Raw genomic sequence first — 27,096 nt, 5'->3', positions numbered from 1 at the left:
TTCGTGAGATCTAATGGATATTCCACTGGGAAATAGTGTGAGGAGATATTCAGGCTGGGAAGTAGATAATACACAACTTTTGAAAGGAGGAAGGGGGGGCAATATCAATTATCGCAGAGCACAACTGTGCATGCACACAGAAGTTGCCTGTCTGGCAGTAACGAAGTAACGTGACATTCATTCCGAGTTGCCAGGCCAGGCTGAATTCTACTACAAACAATTGATGTCGAATTAGTGCAAAGTTTCATAAGCCTCTCGATCCTGGCATCTAAATGGTATCAATAATATTCCGAATGTACTCAAGTAGTATTAGGAGGCCGTTGAAGTTATTCCGATTCTTTCTCTCTCGCTTGCTCTCAACACAGTAATGCACTTCATAGTCCATTCAGATACCATTTCCTCTCCAACTTCCTCCAACCAACACTCAATGCGAACAAATATTTCACTAAACCGCACTATAGACGCCACTATACTTTAGTGAAGTAAGCCTTTCGACTTTAAAGCAAGCCTTCATCCACAAGAATTGCGGATCATGGTATTCGAGAAATCTGATTTGACGACCGGACCAGCATCAAGCTCAATTGAAGCCAACACTGAACATCTGTACCCGCTCTCGCCCGCATGAATAATCAATTCCAGTCCGACAAACTTAGTTTAGGAAATTGTAGCATCGGAAGCATCTCCAGATGATTTGTGTATATTATTCGCCTCCAGCAAAACATTGATTGACTTTTCCCTATCCAAATCAAGTCATCACAACTGCATCGAGCTGCAGTGCAGTAGTGCAGTACAGTAAAAATCGCTACTGTAAGCGAAAGCTGCAACACTACCCGCTATCATATCCAATCGCCATTATTGTCAACCCGCCCAAGACTCCAAGAGGCTGGCAATCGATTATTCGATAGATCGTTCATCCCTGAACCCAGTGCCCACAGCCCTGTACAAACCAATCACAGCCCTGCAAACAGCCCCTGTCCATCTCAGCTCCAGACCATCAAGCCCGTTGTTGGGTTCGCGGTCTGGGGCGGCCCACCCGAAGCTAGAGAACGGCTGCACCTCCACCTCCCCATCCACATCCACCTCCAAGTTCGAGGAGGCGTCAGTAGCTTCTCCTTCTCTACTCCACTCCACTCCTCGACATATCTTCAATCATGCCGTTTATATTTTCAATAATAATCGCTGCATCTGCATGCTCGACCCCACTGCAATGACCGGTCCCGATACCGTGCTGGATGGGGTCGTGGGGTTACTGAGGCGGGAGCTTGGCCTGGTGAGTGTACCTTATCTCACATACCTGCCTGATTTTAGTTCTTCCGTTCCATTGAATTCGGCGGGGCGAGAGAGTCAACCAGTTCATCCAAACTCCAACTCCAACCCCAACGCTGACATCTCCTCTTTGCCTCCCAGAACGCATCAGATCCTCGAGTCGGCTCCGCGCGCGACAATTCCACTGCGACGAACGTCAAGAAGCTAGTCGAGCCAACCAACTCCGCTTCCTTCGCGGCGCTGTTCTCGACGCTCGTCCCGGTCCTGGTGTATGCGGCGATATGTCTGTCCTTGTTCATTGTGGGGAGGAAGTTCTTCCCCAGGGTGTATTATCCCCGGACGTTTCTGAGCAGTCTTGCGCCGCAGTATGTTTCTGCCCTACAAATTGATCCCGGAGTTGAATGGCATGGCTGACGGGAATGAATAGTGAACGCTCGAAAGCTCTACCGGATGGATGGTTCAATTGGATAATCCCGTTTTGGAAGACGCCTGATATTGAGATTCTGAATCATGCCTCGCTGGATGGGTTCTTGTTTCTGCGGTATATCAAGATGCTTACTGTTATTTGCATAGTGGGATGCTGTGTTACTTGGCCGGTTCTGTTCCCGATTCATGTTTATGGTGGGGGAGGGACTAAGGAGTTGGATATGTTGACGTTTGGAAATGTGAAACATACGAGTTGGTTGTGGGCACATGCTATGGTTGGTTGGGTGTATTTTGGTAAGTTGGATCTGATGCTGAAGAAAGTAGGCTAACAAACCAGGATTTATTCTATACCTGGTCGCTAGAGAATCAGTCTACTTTATCAACCTCCGACAAGCATACCTTCTCTCACCCCACTACGCCAATCGCCTCTCTTCCCGAACCGTCCTCTTCACATGCGTTCCGAACCAAGTTCTCGACGAGAAGAAACTCCGTCGCATCTTTGGCGAAAGCGTGAAGAATATCTGGATCCCAAGAGACACAGATGATCTCGACGATCTCGTCAAGGAGAGAGAACAGACGGCTGATCGACTGGAAAGAGCCGAGATTGAACTCATCAAGAAAGCAACAGCCGCATACAAAAAAGCCGTCAAGAATGGCCATCCAAATATCGAAGTTTTGTCACAGACACCATCACCTAGAGGATCAGGCGAGAAGACCGAACCGAAAACAGTGGATATCTCGGTCCGGAGCAGATCTCCCACCTCTTCAAACCAACCTCAGTCCCCCGACGCAATCACCAGCCCAACATCCACCTCGTCTTTCCCCACCAACTCAGCACCTTTCACCTACTCCCCTCCACCCGACATCAACGGCTCCTTCGCCGCACAATGGATCCCCGCCAGCCAGCGGCCCTCCCACCGACCCATCGCCAACTACGGCCGCCGAGTCGACACCATAAAATGGACGCGCAACCAACTCAAGAAATTAGCTCCGGAAATCAACAAGCTGAGAAGGGAATACAGGAAGGGGAAACCGCGACCGATTCCAGCTGCGTTTGTGGAGTTCCAGACGCAGAGCGATGCCCAGATTGCGTATCAGACGCTGGCGCACCATAGGGCGAATCATATGCAGGCGGAGATTGTGGGGATTGTGCCAGAGGAGATTGTGTGGGATAGTATGTATTTCCCGTGGTGGCAGAGGATTATTAGGAGGTTTGTGATACAGGGGTTTGTAGTTGCGATGGTTATCTTTTGGTGAGTCTTTTCGCGAGAGCTTGGGAAAAGAGATTCCGAATAATCGTCTACCTGCCGGCGGAGAATGGTACTGACATGACGTCTAGGGCCATTCCAGCTGCTATTGTTGGCATGGTATCCAATATCAAGGATATCACTGAAAAATTAACTTTCCTAGCATGGATTAATGACCTGCCAAAAGTCGTACTTGGTCTTATTCAAGGACTTCTCCCCGCTGTAGCTCTCTCAATGCTCATGGCCATTGTTCCAATGATAATGAGAGGTAAGCCTATTTACTTGAAAACCCAATTCTTGTCTCACTTTTATAAATTCTCACCTCTATTGATCCACTTCTAACTCTTAGCAGCCTGCGCTCGTCAAGCCGGCGTAGCAACCCAATCCCGAATCGAACTCTTCGTCCAGAACTCCTACTTCCTCTTCCAAGTCCTACAAGTCTTCCTCGTCACAACACTCACCTCGACCGTCGCCTCAGCCTTCACAGATCTAATCAAGAACCCAATGGGAGTCCGCAAACTGCTCTCCACGGCTTTACCAAAAGCGAGTAATTTCTACATCAGCTATTTCATCCTGCAGGGTCTGGCAATGAGTGCGACTAGGATCGTGCATCTGGGTGGATTGATTAGACATCAGTTGTTGCGGTGGGCGGGGGGACGACCGAGGATTATAGCGAGGAGGTATCATCGTTTGAGGAAGATTCATTGGGGGAGTGTGTTTCCGATGTTTACTAATATGGGGGTAATTGGTTCGTCTATTTACTTTTCCCCTTGTCCCAACATCGATTGTGCTGTAAATCTCGGTCTCTTGCAAAGAAATGCAATCATAAGTACCCAGCTAACCACCCCACAGCAATAACATACTCCCTCATCGCCCCCCTAATCCTCGGCGTCGCCACCCTCTGTCTCTCCCTCGTCTACCTAACCTACAAATACAACCTCCTCTACCTCTACTCCTCCTCCCCGGACTCAAGAGGAATATTCTACCCGCGAGCTCTCAAACAAACTCTCACAGGCGTCTACCTCGCCGAAATCTGCATGGTCGGACTCTTCGGTCTAAAAGGCGCATATGGACCTCTGGTTGTGACATTCGGACTAGTCATCTTCACCACGCTCGTGCACGTAAGTTTGAACGCGGCGTTAAGCCCTTTGTTGTTCAATCTACCCCGGACGCTGGCGGTGGAAGAGGAGTTGAGGAGGATGGGGAATCCGCCTTTCTTAGCGGAAGTGTTCAGTGATATGAATGATCCCATGCACGACGGTGACGAGGAAGCAAAACTCGAAGACGCAGATACACATCACCACCCTGCCGATACAGGATACGACTCGGATTTCGACCCTTCGCAACCAAACTCGTCCCCCTCCCACGGCGACCAAACCTCCCGCTCCCTCCCAGGCGCACCAGAAGGCACCTCCCGCATCATCACCCTCTCCCACCGCACCCTCCGCTCCCACCTCTCAAAAGCATACCACTCCTCCCCGCTCCCCTCCCTAATTTCCCATCTCGACTTCTGGACTTACTGGATCACACCTCCACCCACGACTAAACCAAACTTCCTCCTCGCCTTCCTCCACCCGGAAATCTTCGCCGATTATCATATCCTCCGCAGTCAGATCCCAGAGGATGTCGCCTCGACGGGGGAGGAGATCCAGGATGCGTATACGGCGGAGGTGTTGAAGGATGCGTATTCTCCGCCGGCGATGCGGAAGAGGACCCCCAGGATTTGGATCCCGAGGGATGGGGTGGGGTTGGGGGGTGGTGGTGGGGTGAGTGGGCAGGAGGTTAGGCATTGTAATGGTGATGGTGGGGGAGGGGTAGGAGGAGGAGGAGGGAGTGGGAGTGGGAGTGGAGTCGAGTGTAGAGAGGAGGAGGCGTGGTTGGATGAGAGGACGGGGCAGGTTAGGTGTGAGTTGGAGGGGGGTGTGGTGGAGGAGTGGTGTTTGGAGAGGGGGGAGAGGGTGAGGTTTTGATTTTTGGTTTTGGTTTTGCGTGAGTGGGCTGTAAATACTTGTTGTTGTTGTTGTGAAGAGAAGTGCTGAAGAGAGAGTAGGGGGAGGGCAAGCGAAGGTATGAAGGGAGAGATGTCACATATAGGAGGGAGAAGACACGATATCATGACATGACATGACATGATCCAAAGTACGTACGTACGAGATAGTTGAGTAATAAGCGAAACTGAGCGATTTTAGCGAGCGGTTTAGTTTCGGCGACTTGATTTGATTTGATTTGTTCTGATTTTGATTTGATTTCAATCCAGCCTAGTTCTGCTTGGCCTGGAGGCGTTGGAATAAGCGAGATTTACATTTACCTTCTGCAATCTACCTACTTGTGTACATAGTATAATAGGAGATGAGATGAGATGAGATGAGATGATATCCCAGGGTAGGTAGCAATTACAATACAGCACTGATTGCAATACACCACGGAATGGAATGGAACAAAATGAAATTAAACGAAAAGGGAAAATAACCTTTTTCAATACCTGTATCACTCCTCTTACTTAGAGAGAGAGAGGCGAGAGAGAGAGGCGAGAGAGAGAGGCGAGAGAGAGAGAGGGAGTGTAATCGTCAGCTGACCAGCGGTGGGCTTCCTAAAATCGCTCTCGCTACGATTATGTTAATTTTTTTTTTTTTAAAAAAAAAAAAAAAAGGGATGAAATAAATAGATAAAGAGGATGTAGATGAAATGAAATTGATGATTCTTCTTCTTCTTATTTGGCGTGGCTAGGGAGGAAAGGGGAGGGAGAGAAGGACTGGATGGGAGAGGACAGGACAGGATGGGATGGGATGGGATGGAATAGGATGTAAGTATAGATAGGTACTTTTCTTAGGTAGATACTTACAGAGCATATTTACAGAGGATACGTAGATAAGTGTGTGAGAAAGAGAAAGAGAAAGAGAAAGAGGAAGTGGAAGGGAAAGGGGAAGGGGAAGGGGAAGGGGAAGAACCAAGAATTCTGATTATGATTTTTGGGCGAGGTTTGTTTTTGTGAGATACTAAGACCCAAAACAAACACCTAGCTTGGGCTTGGGGTCTGGGTTGAGATTGTGCAGAAGGAAAGAACTTCAGGACTGAGATAGAGAGAGAGAGAGAGAGGGGGAGAGATAGAGATATGGATATATGAATAGTTACAAGTAATTTTGGGGATAGAGAAGATGGAATATCCAGAGGCTGCTTTGAGTTATATTTTCTTCTTCTAGGATAGGTTTGAGGGAGGGTATGTTTGTGAGAGTGAGAGTGAGAGTGATATTGAAACACAGTGTTGTGATATTGCAATTACAAGTTTGGAGATGAGGATGAGAAATGTAGATGTGGATGAGTATCAGGAAAAGAGATATATATGAGCTGTAATTGTATTATGTATCGTGGATCGTGAAAAGGATATAGAAGGAGTTCTTTAATTTCACTTTTTGAGGTAAGAAAGAAGCCGGTGGTTAGTTAGTTAGTTGAGCTGTTGAGAAGATGAAAACTAAATCCAACATTGCGCAACATCATGGCTAGGGATTGATATATATGTGTAAGGTAAGATATACAGGAAGGCGAACAGACCGGAACCGCGCTCGGAAAAGGAATTAAGGAGATAGAGGAGACTAGAATCAGACCGCGGTTCTTATACTCATTGATCTATGTCCAGGCCAGGGCAGGCTCAGCGAACCACTTCGATCCAACCCAATCCGGCTCAACACCTTCCCTAACCCCCCTCCTCCTCCAATCGTCCTTTACGAAGCCCAAATCCAGACCTCGATCAAAATCAAAACACCAACTCCAACTCTACAGCCACAGAACAAAAGAACCTAGTAGCCAAAGCGGGGGCGGGGGATGCAGTACCATCCATCAACATCAACATCAACACCACCCAGTGCTGGCAATTACCAACTGAACTGGCTAACATAACGAGAATAGAAAAATTGAAGTCACCTCACCTCACCTCACCTCAAAGGAAATAAAAAAACAGTGAGCTCAGCTCCATCTTAACTTACTGGGCGCGCCCTCTATGGTTCCGCACAATTGATCTATCAATAAATCAAATAAATCAATAAATCAATCAACAACCCGACTCGTTAATGACTGTACTTGCTCGAGTAGCGGCTAGGTAGCTGTCGGTCCCTTATGAAGGGCAAGAGTTGAAAGTGGAGGAGGAGTGGAGCCTCGCTCGTGTGGTAATAGCAAGGTAGTAAGTATCGAGGTAGGAATAGAGTATCCAGTACTTTGGTACGTACTAGAGCAGATAAGACGGGAAAAGTAGGGATGGTGTTGTGGTGCGGAGGTGCGAAGGAAAATAAGAGAGTGGGAGCAAGAGTAAGAGAAAGAGCAATTGCTGGGATAGGAGAGAGACACGGTGCAGGATGTGGATGAAGATTCGTATATTCATTAATTACCAGACCTAGTCCCGCGATATAAAAGTGATATCTGGCTTCTTTCCCCAGTCCGTAGTTTCTTTCCATCTCGTTTATGGCAATGTTTACCTTGTGTTTATGCGGTTCCCTCCTGGAGAAAAAGCCAATTAGCTACGGTTCGGGAAGGGAAGGTGTCGAATGGGAAGGGGAAGTGGAAAGGGAAGGGATGTGTACCTTTCTCTGTCCAACGAAGAATCCTAATCCGAAAGATTCGGTTGTGAATGTGATTTTGCTCCCTTTTGGGACTGTATGTTGTCAGTTCAGAGTCCTCAATCATGGAAACCACCACACCCATCCACTACCATTCAATCCAATTATCTCCCTCCTACTCTCCCTCCAAACAAACCAAGACCACAGCACAAAAATTCCACTCACAATAAAATACATCCCCCTTAACAGCATGCACCTTCTGGCCCGTCTCATCACTGATATCAAACTCCCCATCAACAATGATCTTCATCTCATGATACGTATACTCGTAGACCAGCGGCGTGCCCTTCTCCAATCTGTAGAAACCTGCTGAGATGGGGGCTGTTGCGTCTGTGGATGTGGCTACGTCACCGAGGTAGGCGTTCTCATTTGCGATCAAGGGAGGTTTGAAGGATGTTTGGGCGCCGGCTAGGTGTGTGAAGGCGGACATTTTGGGTTCGTTTGAGGTGGTGGTGGTGGTGGTGGGTTTGGAAGGGGAGGAGGAGGATTTGGCTTTGGTTTTGCTGAGGAGGGAGCCCATGTTAGCTTTGGAGGGAGGGTGGAGGAGTCTATGGATGGTGTGGTAGGGAGTTCGTGGAGGTAATGCAATTGAATAGAGCAGACTTGAAATAGAATCGAGGGGAGAGGTGCACAGGGCAGAGAGAATTATACATACCAGTTTATCAAGAGTACCACTTTTGGTCTTCGCCGTGATCGCTATCAATCGCAATCTGAATCGTGCAAGATAGAAAGAGGCTGTAGATATACAGACCAGGAAATCTTTCCCTTCCAGATACGACCAGCTACCACTGCCACTTATATAGCTACCTCTTACACGTCTGCCGTCAGCAAGAACATGATGACTACCCCTCTATAGCAAGACAACCCCTCATTCGAGAGCCGCATGTTGAGGAGCTGGACTGTATTGCTGTTTTGGGAGGGAGGGGTGGGAGGTGACTGGTTGGCCTTGTCGGGTCGGGGTTCTGGCTGTCCACTCTTGTAGGTTGTGCCCGGCTCTACTCCATGGTCCTGGTATGTAATGCTCTGTCGCTGGAGGGATATGCAATGCAAGAACTGGTTGTCCTAGTTCGGTCGATACGTGGGGTGCGAGGTATCGTGCCAGTAGATTGGAGAGGTATCGGGCGGCCTCCCCGCCGATAGGAGCTATTGTACTTCGCGGTTTCGTATTTGGGAGCCCTGCAGATTAGAGCTCTATAACTTGGCATCTGTATCATCCAATACAAGATCACTGTTGTATACAAGAAGTTCTTGCATAGGCTACTGCCTTTCTCCAGACCAGTACTTGCCTCTGTAACTTACCTCCAGCTTACCATGCTCACTCTTAGCCATCAAGGGATGGCTAGATACGCACGTAACACAGCCCTCGAATAGTCTCAAATCGAGATACGCATCTGCAGCCAGGCCCTCATAGTATTGGAGAAGCCCATGTCCCTGGGCTATTGTAGCGGCCGCGATAAGGATGTTGTGAAGGAAGTTTTGCCTGGATGCGGTTAAAATGTTGATACGGAGGTCCCCACTTTTGATGTTTGCGCTGTTTGCACGCGGGGTTCAAAACAGCGACGGGATTCTTAGGTTGTGGAGTGATTTGACTGCAGGGAATCTGATAGATGGATGGATGGATGTAATTCGGTGATTCGGTATCGGGAATGTTAGTAATAATGTGTTGTATTTTGCTTTGAATAACTTCTAGGGCGGCTGAGGGCATGGGCAGTGTAAGCAGGGTTGTTCACGCCAACCTCAGAGCTGGAACTGCTAGCGCGGGGTACTGATTGCCCCGCCAAGTTCAAAGACCAGTATAGTATAGAAAGTCCCGACCCAACGCTCAGAAGTCTCTGAGTCATTGTTTACAATATTCGCTTGCCTCTGGGTGTCTACGGATGATAAAAGTGAGGCGTGTGTGGGCTCAAAACCTGCAGCTAGATCTCCAAGGCTGTTGGTCGTCTGATTGGTAAGGGCAGGGAGGGCGATTGGGAGCCAGCTTTCTCTCCATGCCTTACTCAGTACCGAGCAGAACAAGAAAGAGTGATGTTAGATCATAAATGAAGACCGAGCTCTTTCCAAGAGTTGAAGTTTTAAAATATAGATGTATCCCTGGGAATATAATATTTATACATTGCAGCTCATCGTATGGACCGGAGAGTGGAGTGGCTCCAGTTTCATCCTGCTCCAAGCGAAACCCACAACAATCTCCACCTTTCCCATCCCCAAAAATTTCCCTTCCACTACCTCCTATAGTTAACTAAATAAGCAAAACCAATCACAAATCACGAGTGATTCGCCTCACTCAAGACCTCTTGAAATATCATAATTCAAGATCAACCCTCGGTCGTCTAGTTGGTTTATGGCGTCGGACTGTAATGGTTATTCAGTTTCATCCGAATGTCGCGCGTAAGTGCATCCAACTATGAAATACTTTCTCTCAGACAGCTGTTAACAGTTGTATAGGTTCGACTCGCGCCTGAGGGACAAATCATTTTTTGCTTTTTTTTTGTTCATTCATTTGTATGCGAGTTAGAAGGGGATTGATTGACATGGAGAACAGCGAAGAGTCATTCAAAGAAGGTAAGCGAGACGTCTTTGTGTGATGAATGAATATGTGGGTCGTTAGGGCAGATCATACACTTTGGGATTAGAAGCCCAAAACAGCTTTTATCTATCTCAGAAGACTTCAATCTGTTCATACTTTTCCTGTGAAAGCATTACCAGGTAGACATTGAAAGAAAAGTTGACTTGTTCTCTTGATTCGCATGCTCCTCTGGAATGCTAGCCGATATCGAGCGAGTGACACTCCTGTTGCCCAACTTAGATCTCTCGTCAAATATTTGACCAGAATCATCAAATTCTTATAAAGTGTACCTCTGCCTAGGTTGTATCATTTATTTTGGTCTTTTATTGCTGTAGCTGATCTGGCCGCCGTTCTCAGTTGTCAATGTGACGCTAGCTGGTAACTATCTAGCATCGAGCCTTCCTCTACAAGCACTTCCAAGCCGTCTAATGCTACTGAGTATCGCCTTGCACTAATGCTCTACCAAACCTTTGATTTCCCCCTATGAAATTCATCACAGGCTTCATTCACATTCACATTCTGAATGTGATGATTCACGAACCCACCACGTGACATCACACGACCTCACTCCTGACCTCATCTCATCGCTTCAGTACCTACTCCACAACAGCCACACATACCTAGGTATGTACAGCACAACACCACTCCACCACTCCACCACTCCACCAGCCATGAGACCATCACCAATATTCTCACCCTCCTCCTCCATCCCCTCGACCCAATCTCCATCCCTCCCTCAGCCCCAACCCCAACCCCTCCCCCTAACCACCTTCCCCCTCTTCCCCCGCCTCCCCACCGAACTCCAACTCAAAATCCTCCACCACTGCACCCATCTCGCCCCCCGCAACATCGACATCTGGACATCCTGGAAAAGGTGCTCTCACTCCAACACAATCTTCTACATCCAGCAATACAGCTCCTTACTATCAGCGAGCGCTTCAGTCGCCCCGGTATTATTGTCTGTGTCGAAGGATGCGAGGAGGGAGTGTTTGGCTGTGGTGGGGAGGGAGTTTGAGAGTGTGATGAGTGTTTCTGTTGCGAAAAGGGGAGGGGGTGATTTAGGGAGTGGGAGTGGAAGCGGGTGTGAGAGGGGAAGAGAGGTGGGGAGTGAGGTTGAGGTTGTGGGTGAGTTTGAGAGTGAGGATGGAGGGAAAGGGAGAGGGAAAAGAAAGCGAAAAGGGGAAGGGAGCGGCAAAAGATATGCAGAGGTTCAACCTCGTATGGAAATTGAGAGCGAAGATTCCACCCAATCCATCATCACAGCCACCCTCCCCCCAACACTATTCCTCAACTACCAAATTGACACGCTCATCCCCCGCGGTTTCTGGAACCTAGTATCCTTCTCCGACTTCACGACTCGGATCTCATTTCTCGGTCATCAATCCATCGCAATTGATGTCTCGGGCTGTTTCTGGAGAGAGAATCTAAGGGATTATTGTAGGAGGAGGTGTTGGGTGCTGAATGGGGTGGGGGAAGTATTGGTTTATGATGGTAGGGAGTCGAGGAAGGGGATACTGAAGGAGAGCGATAATTTGGAGATGTTTAGAGAGAGGGTGGTGAGCGAAAATTTGGCGGGGAGTGTGGAGATGAGGTTTGTGGATTTGGATTTGGATTTGGATTTGGATTTGGATTTGAACATTTCTGATTTGAAATCGAAGGGGGAGGGTGCGGGGGAAGTTGAGGGAGATGCAGTTGCAGGCGCCAACGAGGGATACAGGGAAGTCAAGGACGTGGCGAGGTTTTTGAACAAGGTCTTTGATGTCATTGAGAACGACGTGGATGTCGAAGGGGACGAAGAGTTTGGAACTGTAAGGAAAGCAGAATTCGTTTCCATGGAACCTACGGAGAAGAGCGAGTTCAGGAGGCCGGTGGTTAGGCTGGTGAGGTTGGTTACTGAGCCGGTTGGGAAGACTGTTTAAGTATTGGTGTTGGACTTTAAGGTTGGATTGTAGCATTATTTGGAGCTTTGGGAGCGGGATATTATTATGCACGGATTTTGGTATAGTTAATCGTGGTTGAATTGCTTGGCAAGCATGGTGTTTGGACTCAATCCAAAGGCTACATACACTTATCGTATGTAGCATCTGCTACCGAATTTTCAAGCACTGAGCGAATGCCATGCATTTCTTTCGCTGGTCGGTTCCAGTCACTTGAAAAATGCCAGAAACGATCATTTACGATCTTCACTAAACTTGACTAAGATTATTCCCGCAGCCTTTCACGTAAGACGGGACGACTTCCATTCCGCCTGATACTGTTCTTCAACCACAAACAAAATTCGCGCACGCGAAAAATACCGCATGGCAAAGTTACAACTATCTAAGTGAATGTAAGACTCCAATCGCTTCCTCGAGCTGCCGCCATTTGGAGCTTAAATTCCATTTCCTGTTAAATATTCCATCTCTTGCTCAAAATCTACTTTTCCAAGCGCTCAGCTCAACAACTATTTACAAATCGCTCTAATCTACCCCAAACATCGAAATTGTATTTCGTACCAAATCAATTACGGAAACTTCGGCAATATACCCATGAGCCAAGACATGTCCACCACTTCACCGATCACTCAGCCCTCACAATCTATTCCGAAATTCACATCGGTAAACCCGTCTCAGAACTCTGGCGTGGCGAAATACTACAACAGCATCTCCACCACGGAACACTCCCGCCTGATAACCAACCGCGTCGAATTCGAGATCTCTCTCCGCACTATACTTGCGCATCTCCCAAAAAGCAAGGAAGGACAAGGATTGAAAATAGCTGATATAGGCGGAGGGACGGGACGATATGGTATGTTCTCTCTATTCTTTTGTGTGTTCTTACAATCTGATTATCTATCTTTGTCCTTATTCAGATATGATCTGTTACATTCTGTTTTGTTTCTGCTCTGAAGGAGAATACAGAAATTACGCTCATGTTCCCTGGTGTGAACTTGTGTAACAAACTTCTTTCCTTGGTATCCTTGCTTCTCTCTCGTGCTGTATGCATGCGTAGTGTGCATAAAGTCCGTATGTCCATAACGATGAATAACTAACTAACATTCCCCTCCTTTCATCTCCAGCCGTTCAACTCGCCAAACTAGGCCACCAAATCACACTCCTCGACATCTCACACTCCGAACTCGACCTCGCAGCCCAACATGCCCAAGACTCGGGCGTAGTTCTAGATGGTATCTACCACGCCGATGCCTCTGCACTTTTCGAGACCTGTCCCGCTCTACTTTCTCAAATCGGAACGTTTGACGCCGTTCTTCTCCTCGGGCCTTTGTATCATTTACTTCAAGAGGAGGAGAGGGTAGCAGCGCTGAGAGATGCGGGGAAACTTCTCAAACCCCTTCAGGTAGTGTTGAGGATGGAGAGGAGGGAGAGAAGGAGGGTGGTGTCTTATTCGCAGCATTCCTCACGACGTTTGGCCATTTGAGGGGTGTTGCGAGGAATGATCCAGGACGATTAAGTAGGGAGAGGGAGTTTTATGGGGGTTATCTTGGGCTTGGGGATGGTTTTTGGGGTGGAGATGGTGAGGGAAAGGGAAAGGGAGAGGGCGAGGGTGAGGGTGGAGGAGATGATGGTGGGAGTAAGAAGCGGAGGTATACGAGGAGGAGGGATGAGGGGGTTGTGAGTTATCATTTACATCCTGGTGAGATTGAGGGGTTATTTTCGAAGGTTGAAATTCCTCCTCCGCACTTCACACAGGCACAAGCGCAATCCTCGTCGGAAGCCAGGGTAGAGAATACCGGGGAGAACTCCCTAGGATTGGAAATACAGAAAATCGTCGCTTGCGAGAGTTTCCTTGGTGCAGACATAGCGGGGAAATTGAATGGGTTGGAAGAGGAGGAGTGGAATGCTTGGATGGATGTTTTGGTGAGGTTTGCGGGGGATGAGTGTGTGGTGGGGGCGAGTGAGCATTTGCTTGTTGTTGCAAGATTGGGTCAGGTTGAGTGATTCAGGGAAGGGAGAAGTGGGGAAGGGAAAGAGGCAAGAGGGCGAGTCAGGAGAGAAGTACTCTATGTATGAATGTACAACAAATTTCGAAGTGAGGGAGATTTTGTTCGGACTGTAGGATACCGACTTGAGTGGTACAGTAAGAACAGATGCGAATACTTCATGCTCATCACTTCCACTGCCTTGAGAGAATAACTTCATGCCTCAAAGAGCATATTTCAGCTGAATATCAATGCTTTTCTTTGGTACAACTGATTATCATCCCGTGAAAATCCTCAAGTCCAAGAACCCATCAAGCAATAAGCCATGCAAGTCCATACCAGCGAGTCAACACTCCAACCCCTTACTTGGCGTTCTTGACAGCATTGGCAAGATCGGCCAATGCCTCGCGACGCTTGAACTTGGCATCCTCGATGACGCCTACTTCCGGTCAGCTTCATCCTTTTCCCAGTTGAGACTCAAGAGGCGTATGAGGAAGCGGGGCGGGTGGGGAGAACAGAGAAAAGGCATACCGGCATCAGCATCACTAGAAAAGTGAGCAGTCCATTGAACGAAACTCTGGCCTTCATGACGACCCGAAGTGATTGGGAAGCAGCGGATAGTGCTCAGGACAGAAGAGTAGGTGAGTTGAGGTTGAGCGGTGATGACCGAGTAGGTGATATAGTGGTCGATGGACTTTGAAGCCATATCAGCAAAATTCATCTCAGTGCACACCCAACCCATCCAACAAAGTCCTTTTCAATACCACCTCAAGGATATATATCAAGGTGAAGTAAACACTTGGTAAAGGAGAGTGCAGTGCTAAAACTCACAGAATGCTCCTCCTGCTTAACCTCCAACACCTGCCCATCCTTAAAAGTCCACTTCACCACATCAGTATCTGGCGAAACGCCCTTGACGGTCTCGCTCTTCTCCAGAGCAGACCAGAAGTCAGCGAAGTTCTCGAGCTTGATCATGTGCCAGACATGGCTGAATGTTGCGGAGACGACGGCGGATTCCGTGACGGTAGTGGAGGTGGGGATGCGGGAGGCCATTGTGTTGGTGGAGGAGTGATTTGATTTGGTGGAGGGGGATTGGTGTTGTGTTTGTCTGTTTTGGTGGTGATGTTGAGTTTGTAATGTTGTTGGTGTTGATGAAGTCAAGGGGAGGGGAAGAGAAGGAGGGGTAGAGAAATGAAAATATGGAGGGGTAAAATTGTGCTTTTATGACGTCATCAGCGCGAGGGCGTGTATTTATGAATGGGCAGTTGCGTTATCTCCAACATTCAGCATTTTAGAATAACGTCGTCCAAACTTAGCATTCTTGAATCATATAAGCCCAAAGTCAGATTGGTCACAGGGAATATGCCGAAAAGTGGAACGGGTGGTGGTAGGCTGCCACAGGGTTCGTTTTGCGCATTGGAGCCCTAAACTCAAGCTAGATACAGGCATGGACCGCTGGGATCTGGCGCCAATGGAGATAACAGGCCGCTAAATTTCAGGTCCCAGCCCCTGTAGAGTGGGGTGCAAACAGCTAAATGGTCTGGATTGGAAATAATAGCCATCACTTCAACGCGACTAAAATTTCAAGTGCTGTTGGAACTCATGGAATAAACGACTAAGAGAATCTCAAAACAGAATATCTTGGTCCAATTCCCAGACATAATTACCGAGTAGAGCATATTGAAATGACTTCTTAGCCAGCATCCGGAAAATTGCCTGCATCTCATCGTGAATTTGGAGGAGAGTCACATATCTTGGAGACCAGCCAAGACAGCTTGCAGCATTTGAAACTCTTGAAAATGATCAGACTGAGACTCATCATCGCCAGCTCCAGAGACAGCCCATGCGTATGGACCTAACATAACAAACGACATGAACCCGAAGGCTAGGTCATTCTCAACAATGCACCAGTCCGCCTCTTCTACAAACGCCAGCAAAACCAATGCCTAAAAAATAGTGAGTTCATCCTCTCCCTCAAGTCCATTTCGACACATCATGCTGAAGCTTCCTCGGAAAAATCGTCCCCCCACTTTCATGGCATGAACTCTGCTCGTCGACAGAAGCAGAAGAGCTGATCTCGATGATCCGCAATGCCAATCTCTTTTCAGCTCCAGTTTTGCAACTAGCCCCCAATACCCCCAGTACCATTCACCCGATCTTCGGTATAGATGAGTGACTGAACATCCCCTACCCTCAACTCAGGATCGCAAACAGTCAGAAATTTCCCTTCTATCTCCAGCTTAGCATATTGAAAATCTCGACTGTTGACCAAGCGTCCCGTTCAACCCATCAACGATCGAGAGTGGACTCGGGTCGTACTTGTAATCGACGGCCTTGATGGCGACCCCTTGCTGAGTGTAACCAAGAGATAGATAGTAAGCAAGAGTATAGACGAGCAGCATATAGCAGCAAACGAGAGACCCCATGCTTTCAATAACGGCTTTGGCTCTATTTCTTGCGATCGCATAGACGGTAAAATACAATCAAGGTCGGAATCGAAACGGGTACTGAATGATATTGAATGATGTGATGTGAGTGGGAGTTTGGATCTCGATTTCGGCGGGGAATGGAGACAGGCGAGGGGGTTGTGTTGTGAGGTGGGAGACTGGCGTATATATAAAGACAAAGCCTGTTGCTCAGGGGCTTTCGTCATACTCTTACGGAGGGAAGCGCAATTGATATATTATAGTTTTCATCTTTACCTACCTGTGTTGACGTCTCGACCCCAGTCCCTGTCAGCATCGTGTGTTGTCCTGGGCGCCGTTTATTCGTCCAATCGGAGTTTTCGCTTCGGGATGTACGCATGTCCCCGTTTAATCGACCAATGAGTTGCGAGACTGTGCAGGATGGAAGAAGGATCGGTAAGAAATGAATGTAGCCTCACGCTGAAGTGATTTATTGCTTCCTTCGTGTGCGTGGTACGTAGGCCGTTGGTCATGGATAATGAGAAGCCTTCGGAAATTCGAGTACAGTAATGAGATGGTTGGTGGAGGTCTAAGCTAGATCCTCTAGCCTGGAAGTGGAAGATCTACTTTCCTACGCAAACGGAAATGAACATCAATTTAACCTGAGGGAGATCAGCATCATGAACTCGCAAGACTTAGCCTCTATTTGATTCTATAGTCTACTTGTAGAGAAAACACCAGTCAAGTGTGGTCTGCTATAACATTTGAGAATTCATGTAGGTAAGTCCGGGTACGTGCAAACCATCGTGTCGTACACACTCTTCCCATAACAACCCGAAATATACCAAAACACATCCTCCGGTTGCCCTACCATCGGATCAGTTGTCGTTTCCGGATCCGACCATTCTCTCCGAAACCAAAAGTCCGCGACATCCCCCAACAAGAGGCGATAGCAATCAGTCGTTCCGCTCGGATACCGTGGTTGCGGGGACCTTTCTACCATCTTGATCCAAAATTGTCCACCTATTTTGAAACCCAGATCCCGACTATTCGTAGATGGGAGTTTTGAAACCACTTTATGAGCTGTCTGGAGTTCATCCAAGGTCTCGGCGTCCATTAGGATGCAGGACTGGAATCGAGGACTAGCAGCTGAGAGATGTAAAGGGTTCCCGTCCCAGTGTGCCAAGCACCATTGCTTGAAGGCCTCGGTGACCTGTGTTCTGTCTTAGTTGGCTTTTCAAGCGTATAAAATCTGTACGACAGATTTACCTGAGGCACGCTAGCACCACTTAAGTTTTCTTCGTCTTCAACAATATCATTGACAAATCGGCCTAAGAAACACTCGTTCGGTGCCGAGCTCGCAGTCTCAGGCATTCCCTCCGGCCAGTGATAATACTTGATTTCGTAATCGCCGCGGAGGCCCAGTCGGTCACCTCGGCCGTATATCTGCTCAGTAGCATACCTCAATTCTTGATCGCTCCACAACCTGAGAAATTTGTGGATGACTTCGATTCCAAGCTTGAATTTCTCGTCATCGCCGGGGCGGTAGGCGGTCCGGACTATGGTGTAGCCCCACGTCCGAGCGCGGTAGCTATCGTACCAGAAATTTTCGGTGAGATATTTGAGGTGTTCAGTAATGGTAGATCGTTCTGGCTCGCATGTTTGGAGATTAGCATGGGGAGGGAAGGTTTTGCTGTCGATAGCTTGGAGTATTATTTCGTTATCCGCTTCTGCAGCGACTAGGAGCGGGTCGTATACTGTGAGTGAGGAAGAAGTCATAGTTGGAGATACTCAGATCCTTTCTACAGTCTTAGATTTAAGATTGAAAGGGAGCTTTTGCGGTGAGGTCCGTAATTGGTCAACCCGTGCTTTATTTCTCGGAAAACTCTGCCGAGTACTTGACCTTTCCTAATTGGGCGTGATAAACGAGTACTCTACCTGGTCACTACTACCGTTATAAAAGTCGCTGTGCTTCTGTCGCGCGGCACTTTGCAACGAGTTTGGGCTTGTGAAGGAGCCCAGCAGGAAATTATTGATTTGTTCCAAAAACCGAGTCCATAGTGTTCAATGGCTTATGTTATGCTACTTCTAATGTTTCAATGGTCTTGTATCGTGGGAATATTTGAGTGACGTATGAAATAGTACTGTTAGTATTACGTAGAGTTATGAGAAGACGATCATGGAGTTCAGGTGACTGGAATGATGTGATGCCGTTTTGAGGAGGGAGCGCACTTTCAAAGATTGTGGATTCCTCCCCACGACTTGAATTGAAAAAGAGCCCTCCTGTTTATTTTGATACTAGATGAAAGCATCGGCACTCTTTGATGCCTGTCTGTTAGTCTTGGCTGGCTGCATTGTGCTGACTCAAGGAACCATGCAGTCTAACACCACCTAATGAAACCAAAAGATCCAAAGCACAAAGACAAATAAAATGCACGGAGGCTTACAAAGCACATACCTTGTCCAGTATACACTCTTCACAGTAAATGAGCAGTGAGTTAGAGACAGGTTGAATGTTCATGGCAGTCCTTCTGTGGCGGAAATATAGCCCTTTTTTGCTTATCAAAGAACACTGCACTGGCCCTCTAGAACCAAGTTTTTCCTGTTATCCAAAACCTGACAAAACATAAACACACATAGACGCGGAGCTCCAGAACCAAGCTGCTACACAAATAAGAAACTGGTCGCTTGCCGTGGTATCATCTCCACCTCGTTCCGAGCGAAGCGAGTTAAGCGAGCACAGCAGCTCACATCATGCAGTCAGCTTCAGCACATGCACGTCAATAACTGCTCCACTTTTCGGTGCCACTTACTGATACTATCAACACTCATATCTAGTCTCTGAATTGCTTCCCGGTTAGTTCCGCGCCAATGAGAGGAGCTGTATCGGCCGGCCCTGTAAACCAGTGCCGATACTGGCTAATCGAGATCAAGATACCCATGTTCGGTGTTTCCTATGCGTTCAAGGTTTGGGGGGAAGGGCTGTTGAGTGAAAGATGGTGATAGGTGGTGCAAATGGATCTGTCAGAAAGTGAGGATTCGGAATCATTGATTGAGGAATGGAGCTAAAGATGTGATCGATCGGACATGGAGTAGACATGAGGGGGTGATATGATGCGATGTCTCTGATGCTGATGCTGTGCTTTGTGGAGCCGGCTGTACTGAGGACGATGCATATATATCTCGAACTCGCCACTTGCATTGCCCATGCTGCATCGAAAAACCCACCTCCAAAGTCTTTATCAATCACGAAGATATTATTGTTAAGATCATTGCTCAGACTACACACTCTGGAAAAATGACCAAGCCAAGAATTTTGACTGTCTTGTCCTCGCACTCCGCAGGATGGTACCTGGTAAGAACATCATTGCTCAGCTCACTACGCATGCGTCTCACAATCATTCATTCAGCCAGAGCTAGCCCACCCATACGAAGTCCTATCTCCATACTGCGACATAGTAATGGCATCTCCCAAAGGCGGCGCCACAATCCTCGATCCGGTGTCCATCGAACTCTTCAAAAAGGACGCATACTGCGTCGAGTTCGCAGCTACGAAATCGAAGCTGTGGCTTGAGACGGAGAAGCTGGAGTCATTCCTGGGAAAAGCAAAGGATTTCATTGCTATTCTCTATGTTGGCGGGTTTGGACGTGAGTGTACCTTTTTCTTTTGATTTTGATAAGCACACTTGCTGAGGATAAATATCTAGCCATGTTCGACCTCTCCGACAATCCCACATCTGCACAACTCATCCAAGAATTCTACCTCGCAGACCGTATCATCTCAACCGTCTGCCATGGTACTGCCGCGCTTCTCAAAGCAAGGCTCCCTGATGGAACTCTCCTTGTGACCGGAGAGAGGATCACTGGGTTTAGCGGCCAGGAGGAGATTGATGTGGATAGACAGAAGGATATGCCGTTTCATTTGGAGAATGCACTGAATGAAGCGAGTGGAGGACTTTATGAGAAGGCGAAGAAAGCTTGGGAGCCGCATGTGGTTGTTAGTACTACGAAAAGGTTGGTGATGGGCCAGAATCCGGCGAGTGCGAAGCCGTTTGCTGAGGCGCTGTTGGAGAAGATTAAGGCTTATCCTGCTGCATAGAGAGTGTGCCCAACCACCGAGTATGACCGTCGAAGGATATTAGTTCTGATTGACTACGTCTCGTTTATTTCCTGCCTGAATTTCCCATGCTCAGAGAACGAGATCTTGCGGCGGTTCGATAAATCCCTCTCGGACATTGGTGGACAGATAGCCATGCCAGCCTCCTTGTACTGCCTGCCGCCAGGAGTCAAAAAGATCGAAAGCATGTGGCCTTATTGGCAAGTACAAGTCGTCTGATATCACGCTATCATATATCTCAACCTTCATAGCTTGCATGACTCCTTGCGGGTCTTGTTTCCAGGTAGCCTTAGCAACGACTTGGACGGCATCTTCATCGTTGTCAAGCTCAGTGTAACCGTACCTCATGTAAAATGCTAGTATCTCGCCATCTTCCGAGACTGGCATTAGTAGGGGAATCAACCTGCTGCGTAGCGGACCGAGATAGGAGTTTACACCGAGCCGTTCCGGGTTGTTGCGATTCATCTTCGCTTGCAACTGACACATGACATCCAGTGTATTGGCCATCGCAAACCCATTCGATAGTCCTTCGTGGCCAATCACCCGCAATGTGTCAATAATCCACTGCTGCCATGCTACTGAATAACAACGGCGAGCTCCGTGATACAAAAGTGTTGAAATTCCCATGTTCACTGCATCGCAAGGCTTGTATGGTTTCGACGAGTTCTGGTTATCTCTCCCTGTTAGACCAGCACCAATGCAAAGAGTTTGGTAGACAAGATTGAAAGCTTCCAGTTCTCGTGGCCAGGGATCTGGATCTGTGGTACTGATCATCGCCACCGCACAGCCAAGATAGCAATTCGCGGTAGCCAGGTTGAGAGCTGCATCATTACAAGCAAACCTGCAAACGGGTGGCGGAATGGGGTGTGTTTCAACGTCTTCTGGGTCAAGCGCTTGTATCACTTCCAATTCATGACAGCTCTCAAACGTCCCTGGTGAGTTCGCTTTCCAAAGTTGCATCTCTGAGTAGAAACCCAGCAGTTCGGCACGATTTGGACGTTCGGAGACAGGACTCCAACATCCCCAAACAACGCGAGAAAAAGTGTTGTGTGCGCAAATAATCTGTATCTGACGGAAGCCTTCACTGGCTATTCGATCATTGAGAGTCATCCCGCAGTATTCGATTGCAGATCGATTCCAAAATGGACGCTCCATAATTGCTCTATCTGAGAATTGAAGGAAGGATGAGCAAGCATAGGGGACTACCTTCTGAGCGAGAAAGTCTAATCGTAGCATTGCATCGTAGACTGGGATCATGTTGGAGATTTCTCGCTCCGAAAGCTGTTGTTCAGATCTCCTCATAACTTGTATTGCAGCCCAGAGATGTCCGAAGGCACCTTTCGGATTCTCCATGAAACACTACGCAATGTGAGCAAGACTGCGCTTCAACTTGCTGTGGAATATACCTCAAAATATGCAAGAAGCATGAGCACCGCCATGATTGCCAGAACATCCGGCACAGATTTACTCCCCAAATAAGTCGGAAGCATTTGCAACGTCTTTCCATATGATTTCAGTCCCAAAACCTTCAGCTGAGCCGCACCCTGAAGATCCCGATGCTGGCAAGCCAAAAGAGTAGCTCGATGCATCGCTCCAATCGCTAGAAGTGCTTCATACACGATATCAACACCAAAAGACATCTGAGCCACCTGATCTCGCCAAAACTCGATATGGTCATTCCGAAATAGCCGAACCGCTGTAGTCGTGATGAAGTGATGATAGAGAGGTAACTCTTCCATTCTCCAATTGGTATGTCGCCATGCTAGATCCTGCACCAGCTCCGAAGAACCTTCACGGGAGGAGCTATGTTGAGGCGATGTTCTTGATGAAGATCGCACGCGCGGGGTATCCCCTGCTGACCGTGGAGGGTCGTATCCACCACATTCGAAGTTCGCAACCCGACAGCGAGCGCAAGCTGGTTTGGCTTCGTCGCATTTCACACGTCTCTTTCGACACGTTATACAGCCGGTACGGACTCGTAATCGTCGATCCATGATTGAGAAATACGGAGCCGCTGTGTTTCTCTGGCATGATCGATGGCGGGGTTATGGTGGTTGGGACGGCTGGAGGTTGGCGAGTTGATTTCTAAGCAGGGCACAGTGCCTAGAATGACTAACCACTCCTGCGGGAGCCTACAAATCAGGCGATGCTCGCTAGTGTTAGGGGGATGTTTTCTTCATTTTCGCTAAATTTGAAAGGGGATCGAAAAACTTGTGGGTAATACAGTCAAACTATTGACTATGCTGGGTGATGAACTATCCAAATATAATATGTCTAACGAAACAATCCATCAGTAAACTCAGATTGGAAGATCTCGTGAAAGATGATATTGTCCTGAGCAGGTTTGGCGTCTGTATGAATGACAGCGATGCCACCACCAGTAACGGTGATGTAAATCGCTGCACCAAGTTCCCACTTCTCAAGAAAAGCCACAAGTCTCGTTACGCAACAGTGTTCCTACGTCTTTCGAACGAGCGAATGATAACAGTAGGAAGATTAAAGATGGCTTAGAGACCCCACCCGTAGCACTTTTACAGCCGGCTGCGCCTCATGTGCAGGTCGTCGATATTCTTACATCCGCGGAAATAACAAGGATGAAGTAAAAGCGTTAGAATGAGACACGTGCTTCTTTCTTAGAACCGCTTTACAGACAAGATGGATTCCCAGTCCGGTTCGAAATGTGCCAGAACAAACAAATGTCCTTGAGAACAAGCGCGATGTTTTGTCAAGGGCCGAAACGATTAGCATAAGAGTCCAAGAAATCAGGAAGACTCATGAGAGACTTTTCCAGCCTAAATAAATCTCGAGTGACTGATTTTTTCACATTGGTGGGGGACGAAAAACACGGGCATGGCTCCAAGGCGGGTTCTTGCATCAGAAGATTTATTATACGAACAGATTATATACATCTCCAATACCACTCGTTATCCTGTGCTACTTGGCGCAGCAGGAGTGGCACTAGCTGCCGGCGTAGTAACGACAACCGGCATAGGCGTACTGCTCGACGCCGGAGCCGCCGTCGAACTCACCCCCGCACCACCTGTACTCGAAGGCTTAACAGCTGTAGCCTGCAAAATTTGTCCAGCAGCGTTAAACACAATATCGACCAATGTGCCTAGAGCGGGGAACAGAAATTGCTTTTTGACCTGTCCGTTGCCGAGTTGTTGAATGACGCCAGTTTCCGTCATATTGGTCTTGTAGTTGCCGACGATTTGGTCAATTGTGTTGCCTGCCGTGCCCACAGTGGATTGTACGATGTTGCCTAGGTTGTCGATTACGAAGTTGACGAGTCCGCCGGGGCCGGTGATGGAGCCTAGGAGGCCATCGACAGCACCGATTACGCCTGTGACCTATTCCGAGAATTAGTCTTGCTCTAAATATACAGAGACAGAGGAGCAGAAGTCATACAATGCTCGTCACGTCTCTCAAGACATCAATCAATAACGGATTCAAATCCAAACTCTTGAACACCCGGTCCACGATATCCACTAAGTGGCCCAGTCTCACGATGAGCTCAAGCTTAACCTCCACGTCTGAAATCGTGACATTGATTTTCTGCACGCTGACAGCAACACCGGCGTTGATCGTCACGAGGTTCGCTACTTGCGCATTGAGATTGATGTCTGCAGCTAGATTCTCCACCATAAGCTCAATTTTCCCAACGCTGAGATTTGGGACGTTGAGATGCACATCTGGGGCTGTGGAGCCGGTCTGTGAAGGACGTGTTGTGACGGAAGTTGCTGAAGTGACAGTGCGAGACGAGGAGCGGCTGGATTGTGATCCCGATGCATTTGGTACTGGGGTTTCGGATGATGCAGGTGGAGGAGTTGGCGTGGATGGTGGTGGTGTTATGGCTGCTGTCGAGGACGCATCTTGTTGTGCTGAGCCGAGGAAGAGGAAGCTGGCCACTACCAAGAGGATAGTGCGGAAAAAGAACATTTTTGTCGTTGGATCCACGTGCTAGATTATGGTATGGCGGTTTGACAGGAACGACAGAACGAGACGAGTATCCTCAATTATTACGCTGGACGAGGCGTCAACGAGAGGAAACTCGACTGAAGACTTCTCAGCCTCCAAGATTAAGGATTTGAGGGAAAGGAGTGGATGTAAGAATGCGCAGCTGAAAACAAAAGCTGAAGAGGAGACGACGTGATGTGAAAATAGCAAACCCCCTATGACGGTTGACCTCCACAACACTGAACTCTAATATCAAAATCCCATAGCAATATCTCCCTGTTCTTTACATGGAAAATCCCAATCCCATCTCCACATTTGATCCACCCTATCCGCATTCATGCATTCAGGCGCATCCCAAATCCTGTTTGGGGTTACATCAAGCTTTTTGTTTAGTCCCCGGTACCCGACCATCAGCTCTCGCTTGACATCTACCGAGCTACTATGACTGGTCCGTGGACTCTCTACCCCGGATAGGGGCAAGCTTCGGTACTTAATAGGAGATTTATTGATGCACGCTTAATTTGCTGTCATGCGAAATATTGATTTTGCCTTGTTTTCTGCCATGCGAGATTCTGCTTCTAGAGTATCGAGAAATAGGATTGGTCTCCTTTTCTTCAACCCGCTAATTTTGGTTAAAACGGGGAGGGGTAGAATACTAACTAGGAAAGCCGCCTCCGTCATAAATGGTATTTCTGGCATAGTACACCGTTGAGCGTTCAAGTGGATTAGAGATTTGGCCTATCATGATCTATGACTGGGATTATGGATGTTTTCAAGTAAAGAAATAGAAGGACGGTTACAAGAGTTTGTATCTGCTGACTGGAGATTGCTTACTTCTTTTGTTTTTCTCATCTCCCGATCTCCCGCGTTATCCCCTCGCTCAAGCTGGTCCGCTGTCATTTCTCAGGTCCGAGACTTTGAAGAGCCTTCTCCCGCAAGCCTACCTATCCGTTCGTTTCTGAACTTGACTATTTCGTTCTTTCCACCCATACAAAATACCTCCAAAGACGGAGGCACATCGAGAAAGAGAATGAGGACAACGACCACGATGTCGCCTCTTTTACGTACAATAGCTCTGTTGCTTACTTTCGTCTCTATAATATCTGCACAATCAGTCTCTACGGCCAGCACAGATGGTGGTGGCTATACAGGATACAACCTTTCACTGTCTCAAGACGAAGAGTCAGCAACTTACGATACATCATCGACACCTGCGAATGTCTCTGTATCATGGCGTACGTCCTATCTTTTCAGTCCCATTACACACTTCCAGTCCCCAATCATGGCCGAGAAATGTCCCCCATACGAGCTCACAGCTGACTTCCCCTACCAGCCGAACCAGACGTCTATCTAAATGCCAGCGTCTTCGTCGGCGAAATCTCAATTCTCGTCGCAAACCTCACCGCAAAAATAAATCTCGATGCGCAAGTGCTTTCACTACTGAAGTTCAACGCTGGAGTGGACCTACACATCGATAAAGTCTCACTCTTAATCCAAAACATCTCCGCGAAAGTCGTCCTCGAAGCCCGTCTGGAGAACCTCGTCCTCATGATCGACGACATCCTCGAATCTCTAGACCTGAACCCGATTCTCGCAACCCTCGGCCAGAGCCTAAACAACATTACGGATTCAGTTGGCGATGTTGTGGGGGGCGTGGTTGGGACGCCGTCAAGCTCTGTTCCGGGATCAGCGCCTACTGCTGCTGCCGCAGCTGCGAAAAAGAGGAGGACTGGAATCGATCCGTTGCAGTTCCCGTACAATTACGAGATTCAGCATAATATACTGTATACGATAAATGATTACACAGGGCATTCGCACACGAATCGCGTGTTGTCGCAGACTGGTGCGATTGTCGATCAATCGCTTGATGATATGGGACATGTGGTGTCGGAGAAGGAGGTGGGCACTTATGAGAAGGATATGAGGTTCAACGGGGATAATATCACGGTTGTGCATGATGGGAAGGAGGTGTGGCAGTTGGAGTATGTGTATGAGCCGTTTAGGGGGTTAATTGTTCTTAGTTATGTTTTCGTGGATCAGGGTGGGAGGGTTGTAGGGACGCAAGTTGCCAGTGAGGGATATGCTGGGGGAAGTAGCACGATCGGAGATAATTGATCTGGAGAAGTATTTGATCGTGATGCAGATTAATTCGCCCCATATTTTCCAATCGATTTTCGTGGGGTAGTTCTGGGTTGGGTATGACAACACGACTTGCTGTTCATCTGAACTTGTCTTTCATTGTCACCCGTCAGTGACATACGCATTGTTCGGTTAATGCCAAAAGGGGCTGGTTGTTGCTAGCCGAGATGTGAATCAATGGTTGAAACACGGCACGGAACGAGCTCCATCGTCTTCATGCGAATCTGATATTAACCATGTTAAATTAATGGGATTTTGAAATGAGAAAAGCCCTTAGGAGAAAGAACAATAATGGTAGGAGAGCAAGGAGGCCTCACTCATTCCCTGTGTCCAACCTGGGTGAGAGATGATCGCAATATGTTGCGAGTATCCACAGCCAAATCATACTCCAACTCATGATTATTACCATCCCATCCTTGTCCTTGCATCATTGCTATCCTTCCATTC

At 47.9% G+C, this 27,096-nt stretch overlaps 10 protein-coding genes and 1 non-coding gene across 12 annotated transcripts; 6 read left to right on the top strand and 5 right to left on the bottom strand.

The window, feature by feature from the left end:
• Nucleotides 1–818: 818 nt before the first annotated feature.
• On the top strand, nt 819–5,365 carry ONS95_004635 (uncharacterized protein). 2 transcript variants are annotated; one of them, XM_058498002.1, is made up of 7 exons: nt 819–1,270; nt 1,408–1,631; nt 1,694–1,986; nt 2,030–2,945; nt 3,032–3,207; nt 3,292–3,687; nt 3,792–5,365. In XM_058498002.1, the coding sequence occupies exons 1-7, from the start codon at nt 1,190–1,192 to the stop codon at nt 4,907–4,909; spliced, it is 3,204 nt and encodes a 1,067-aa protein (XP_058352733.1). In that variant the 5' UTR covers nt 819–1,189; the 3' UTR covers nt 4,910–5,365. The 2 variants fall into 2 exon arrangements, with proteins under 2 accessions (XP_058352733.1, XP_058352734.1); XM_058498003.1 differs by having other exon boundaries at nt 3,292–4,968.
• A 1,927-nt stretch (nt 5,366–7,292) lies between these two features.
• ONS95_004634 (uncharacterized protein) lies at nt 7,293–8,410 on the bottom strand. Its single transcript, XM_058498001.1, has 5 exons — nt 8,298–8,410; nt 8,202–8,242; nt 7,712–8,049; nt 7,511–7,581; nt 7,293–7,427 (listed from the first exon to the last, which is right to left on the bottom strand). The coding sequence occupies exons 3-5, from the start codon at nt 7,974–7,976 to the stop codon at nt 7,413–7,415; spliced, it is 351 nt and encodes a 116-aa protein (XP_058352732.1). The 5' UTR covers nt 7,977–8,049; nt 8,202–8,242; nt 8,298–8,410; the 3' UTR covers nt 7,293–7,412.
• Nucleotides 8,411–9,865: 1,455 nt separating this feature from the next.
• Nucleotides 9,866–10,012, top strand: ONS95_004633. Its single transcript has one exon. It is a non-coding gene; the product is annotated as a tRNA-Tyr (tRNA).
• A 771-nt stretch (nt 10,013–10,783) lies between these two features.
• On the top strand, nt 10,784–12,309 carry ONS95_004632 (uncharacterized protein; the record flags this gene model as incomplete). The annotated part of the gene is made up of 1 exon (XM_058498000.1): nt 10,784–12,309. The coding sequence occupies one exon, from the start codon at nt 10,784–10,786 to the stop codon at nt 12,029–12,031; it is 1,248 nt and encodes a 415-aa protein (XP_058352731.1). The 3' UTR covers nt 12,032–12,309.
• Nucleotides 12,310–12,640: 331 nt separating this feature from the next.
• On the top strand, nt 12,641–13,529 carry ONS95_004631 (uncharacterized protein; the record flags this gene model as incomplete). Its single annotated transcript, XM_058497999.1, has 2 exons — nt 12,641–12,899; nt 13,171–13,529. The coding sequence occupies 2 exons, from the start codon at nt 12,641–12,643 to the stop codon at nt 13,527–13,529; spliced, it is 618 nt and encodes a 205-aa protein (XP_058352730.1).
• Nucleotides 13,530–14,393: 864 nt separating this feature from the next.
• Nucleotides 14,394–15,084, bottom strand: ONS95_004630 (uncharacterized protein; the record flags this gene model as incomplete). Its single annotated transcript, XM_058497998.1, has 3 exons — nt 14,394–14,470; nt 14,563–14,725; nt 14,863–15,084. 3 exons carry the CDS (start codon nt 15,082–15,084, stop codon nt 14,394–14,396), a joined length of 462 nt encoding a protein of 153 aa, XP_058352729.1.
• A 2,039-nt stretch (nt 15,085–17,123) lies between these two features.
• ONS95_004629 (uncharacterized protein) lies at nt 17,124–18,541 on the bottom strand. Its single transcript, XM_058497997.1, has 2 exons — nt 17,706–18,541; nt 17,124–17,649 (listed from the first exon to the last, which is right to left on the bottom strand). The coding sequence occupies exons 1-2, from the start codon at nt 18,213–18,215 to the stop codon at nt 17,209–17,211; spliced, it is 951 nt and encodes a 316-aa protein (XP_058352728.1). The 5' UTR covers nt 18,216–18,541; the 3' UTR covers nt 17,124–17,208.
• A 392-nt stretch (nt 18,542–18,933) lies between these two features.
• ONS95_004627 (uncharacterized protein) lies at nt 18,934–22,718 on the bottom strand. Its single transcript, XM_058497995.1, has 3 exons — nt 21,960–22,718; nt 19,250–21,912; nt 18,934–19,182 (listed from the first exon to the last, which is right to left on the bottom strand). The coding sequence occupies exons 1-2, from the start codon at nt 22,545–22,547 to the stop codon at nt 20,626–20,628; spliced, it is 1,875 nt and encodes a 624-aa protein (XP_058352726.1). The 5' UTR covers nt 22,548–22,718; the 3' UTR covers nt 18,934–19,182; nt 19,250–20,625.
• On the top strand, nt 19,735–20,535 carry ONS95_004628 (uncharacterized protein; the record flags this gene model as incomplete). The annotated part of the gene is made up of 3 exons (XM_058497996.1): nt 19,735–19,791; nt 19,847–20,084; nt 20,144–20,535. 3 exons carry the CDS (start codon nt 19,735–19,737, stop codon nt 20,533–20,535), a joined length of 687 nt encoding a protein of 228 aa, XP_058352727.1.
• A 554-nt stretch (nt 22,719–23,272) lies between the features above and the next one.
• On the bottom strand, nt 23,273–24,851 carry ONS95_004626 (uncharacterized protein). The gene is made up of 2 exons (XM_058497994.1): nt 23,962–24,851; nt 23,273–23,903 (listed from the first exon to the last, which is right to left on the bottom strand). Exons 1-2 carry the CDS (start codon nt 24,490–24,492, stop codon nt 23,478–23,480), a joined length of 957 nt encoding a protein of 318 aa, XP_058352725.1. The 5' UTR covers nt 24,493–24,851; the 3' UTR covers nt 23,273–23,477.
• A 473-nt stretch (nt 24,852–25,324) lies between these two features.
• ONS95_004625 (uncharacterized protein) lies at nt 25,325–26,625 on the top strand (the record flags this gene model as incomplete). The annotated part of the gene is made up of 2 exons (XM_058497993.1): nt 25,325–25,745; nt 25,844–26,625. The coding sequence occupies exons 1-2, from the start codon at nt 25,541–25,543 to the stop codon at nt 26,623–26,625; spliced, it is 987 nt and encodes a 328-aa protein (XP_058352724.1). The 5' UTR covers nt 25,325–25,540.
• Nucleotides 26,626–27,096: the final 471 nt, after the last annotated feature.

Source organism: Cadophora gregata, assembly GCF_030347475.1.
Source record: "Cadophora gregata isolate MNR1 chromosome Unknown scaffold_14, whole genome shotgun sequence".
NCBI classification, from domain to species: domain Eukaryota; kingdom Fungi; phylum Ascomycota; class Leotiomycetes; order Helotiales; family Ploettnerulaceae; genus Cadophora; species Cadophora gregata.
This window is presented reverse-complemented; position numbering and strand designations above follow the sequence as displayed.

What these genes read in the sequence shown, in the direction of transcription:
- ONS95_004635 (XM_058498002.1), top strand. Translation starts at nt 1,190, where the DNA reads ATGCTCGACCCCACTGCAATGACCGGTCCCGATACCGTGCTGGATGGG. An exon ending in CTGAGCAGTCTTGCGCCGCA is followed by an intron (nt 1,632 to 1,693) that starts GTATGTTTCTGC and finishes GGGAATGAATAG; the next exon opens with TGAACGCTCGAAAGCTCTAC. An exon ending in TGTTCCAATGATAATGAGAG is followed by an intron (nt 3,208 to 3,291) that starts GTAAGCCTATTT and finishes AACTCTTAGCAG; the next exon opens with CCTGCGCTCGTCAAGCCGGC.
- ONS95_004634 (XM_058498001.1), bottom strand. Translation starts at nt 7,976, where the DNA reads ATGTCCGCCTTCACACACCTAGCCGGCGCCCAAACATCCTTCAAACCT. An exon ending in TAAGGGGGATGTATTTTATT is followed by an intron (nt 7,582 to 7,711) that starts GTGAGTGGAATT and finishes GACAACATACAG; the next exon opens with TCCCAAAAGGGAGCAAAATC.
- ONS95_004629 (XM_058497997.1), bottom strand. Translation starts at nt 18,215, where the DNA reads ATGACTTCTTCCTCACTCACAGTATACGACCCGCTCCTAGTCGCTGCA. An exon ending in GTGGTGCTAGCGTGCCTCAG is followed by an intron (nt 17,650 to 17,705) that starts GTAAATCTGTCG and finishes GACAGAACACAG; the next exon opens with GTCACCGAGGCCTTCAAGCA.
- ONS95_004627 (XM_058497995.1), bottom strand. Translation starts at nt 22,547, where the DNA reads ATGGATCGACGATTACGAGTCCGTACCGGCTGTATAACGTGTCGAAAG. An exon ending in TGCTTCTTGCATATTTTGAG is followed by an intron (nt 21,913 to 21,959) that starts GTATATTCCACA and finishes CACATTGCGTAG; the next exon opens with TGTTTCATGGAGAATCCGAA.
- ONS95_004626 (XM_058497994.1), bottom strand. Translation starts at nt 24,492, where the DNA reads ATGTTCTTTTTCCGCACTATCCTCTTGGTAGTGGCCAGCTTCCTCTTC. An exon ending in TGAGAGACGTGACGAGCATT is followed by an intron (nt 23,904 to 23,961) that starts GTATGACTTCTG and finishes TTCTCGGAATAG; the next exon opens with GTCACAGGCGTAATCGGTGC.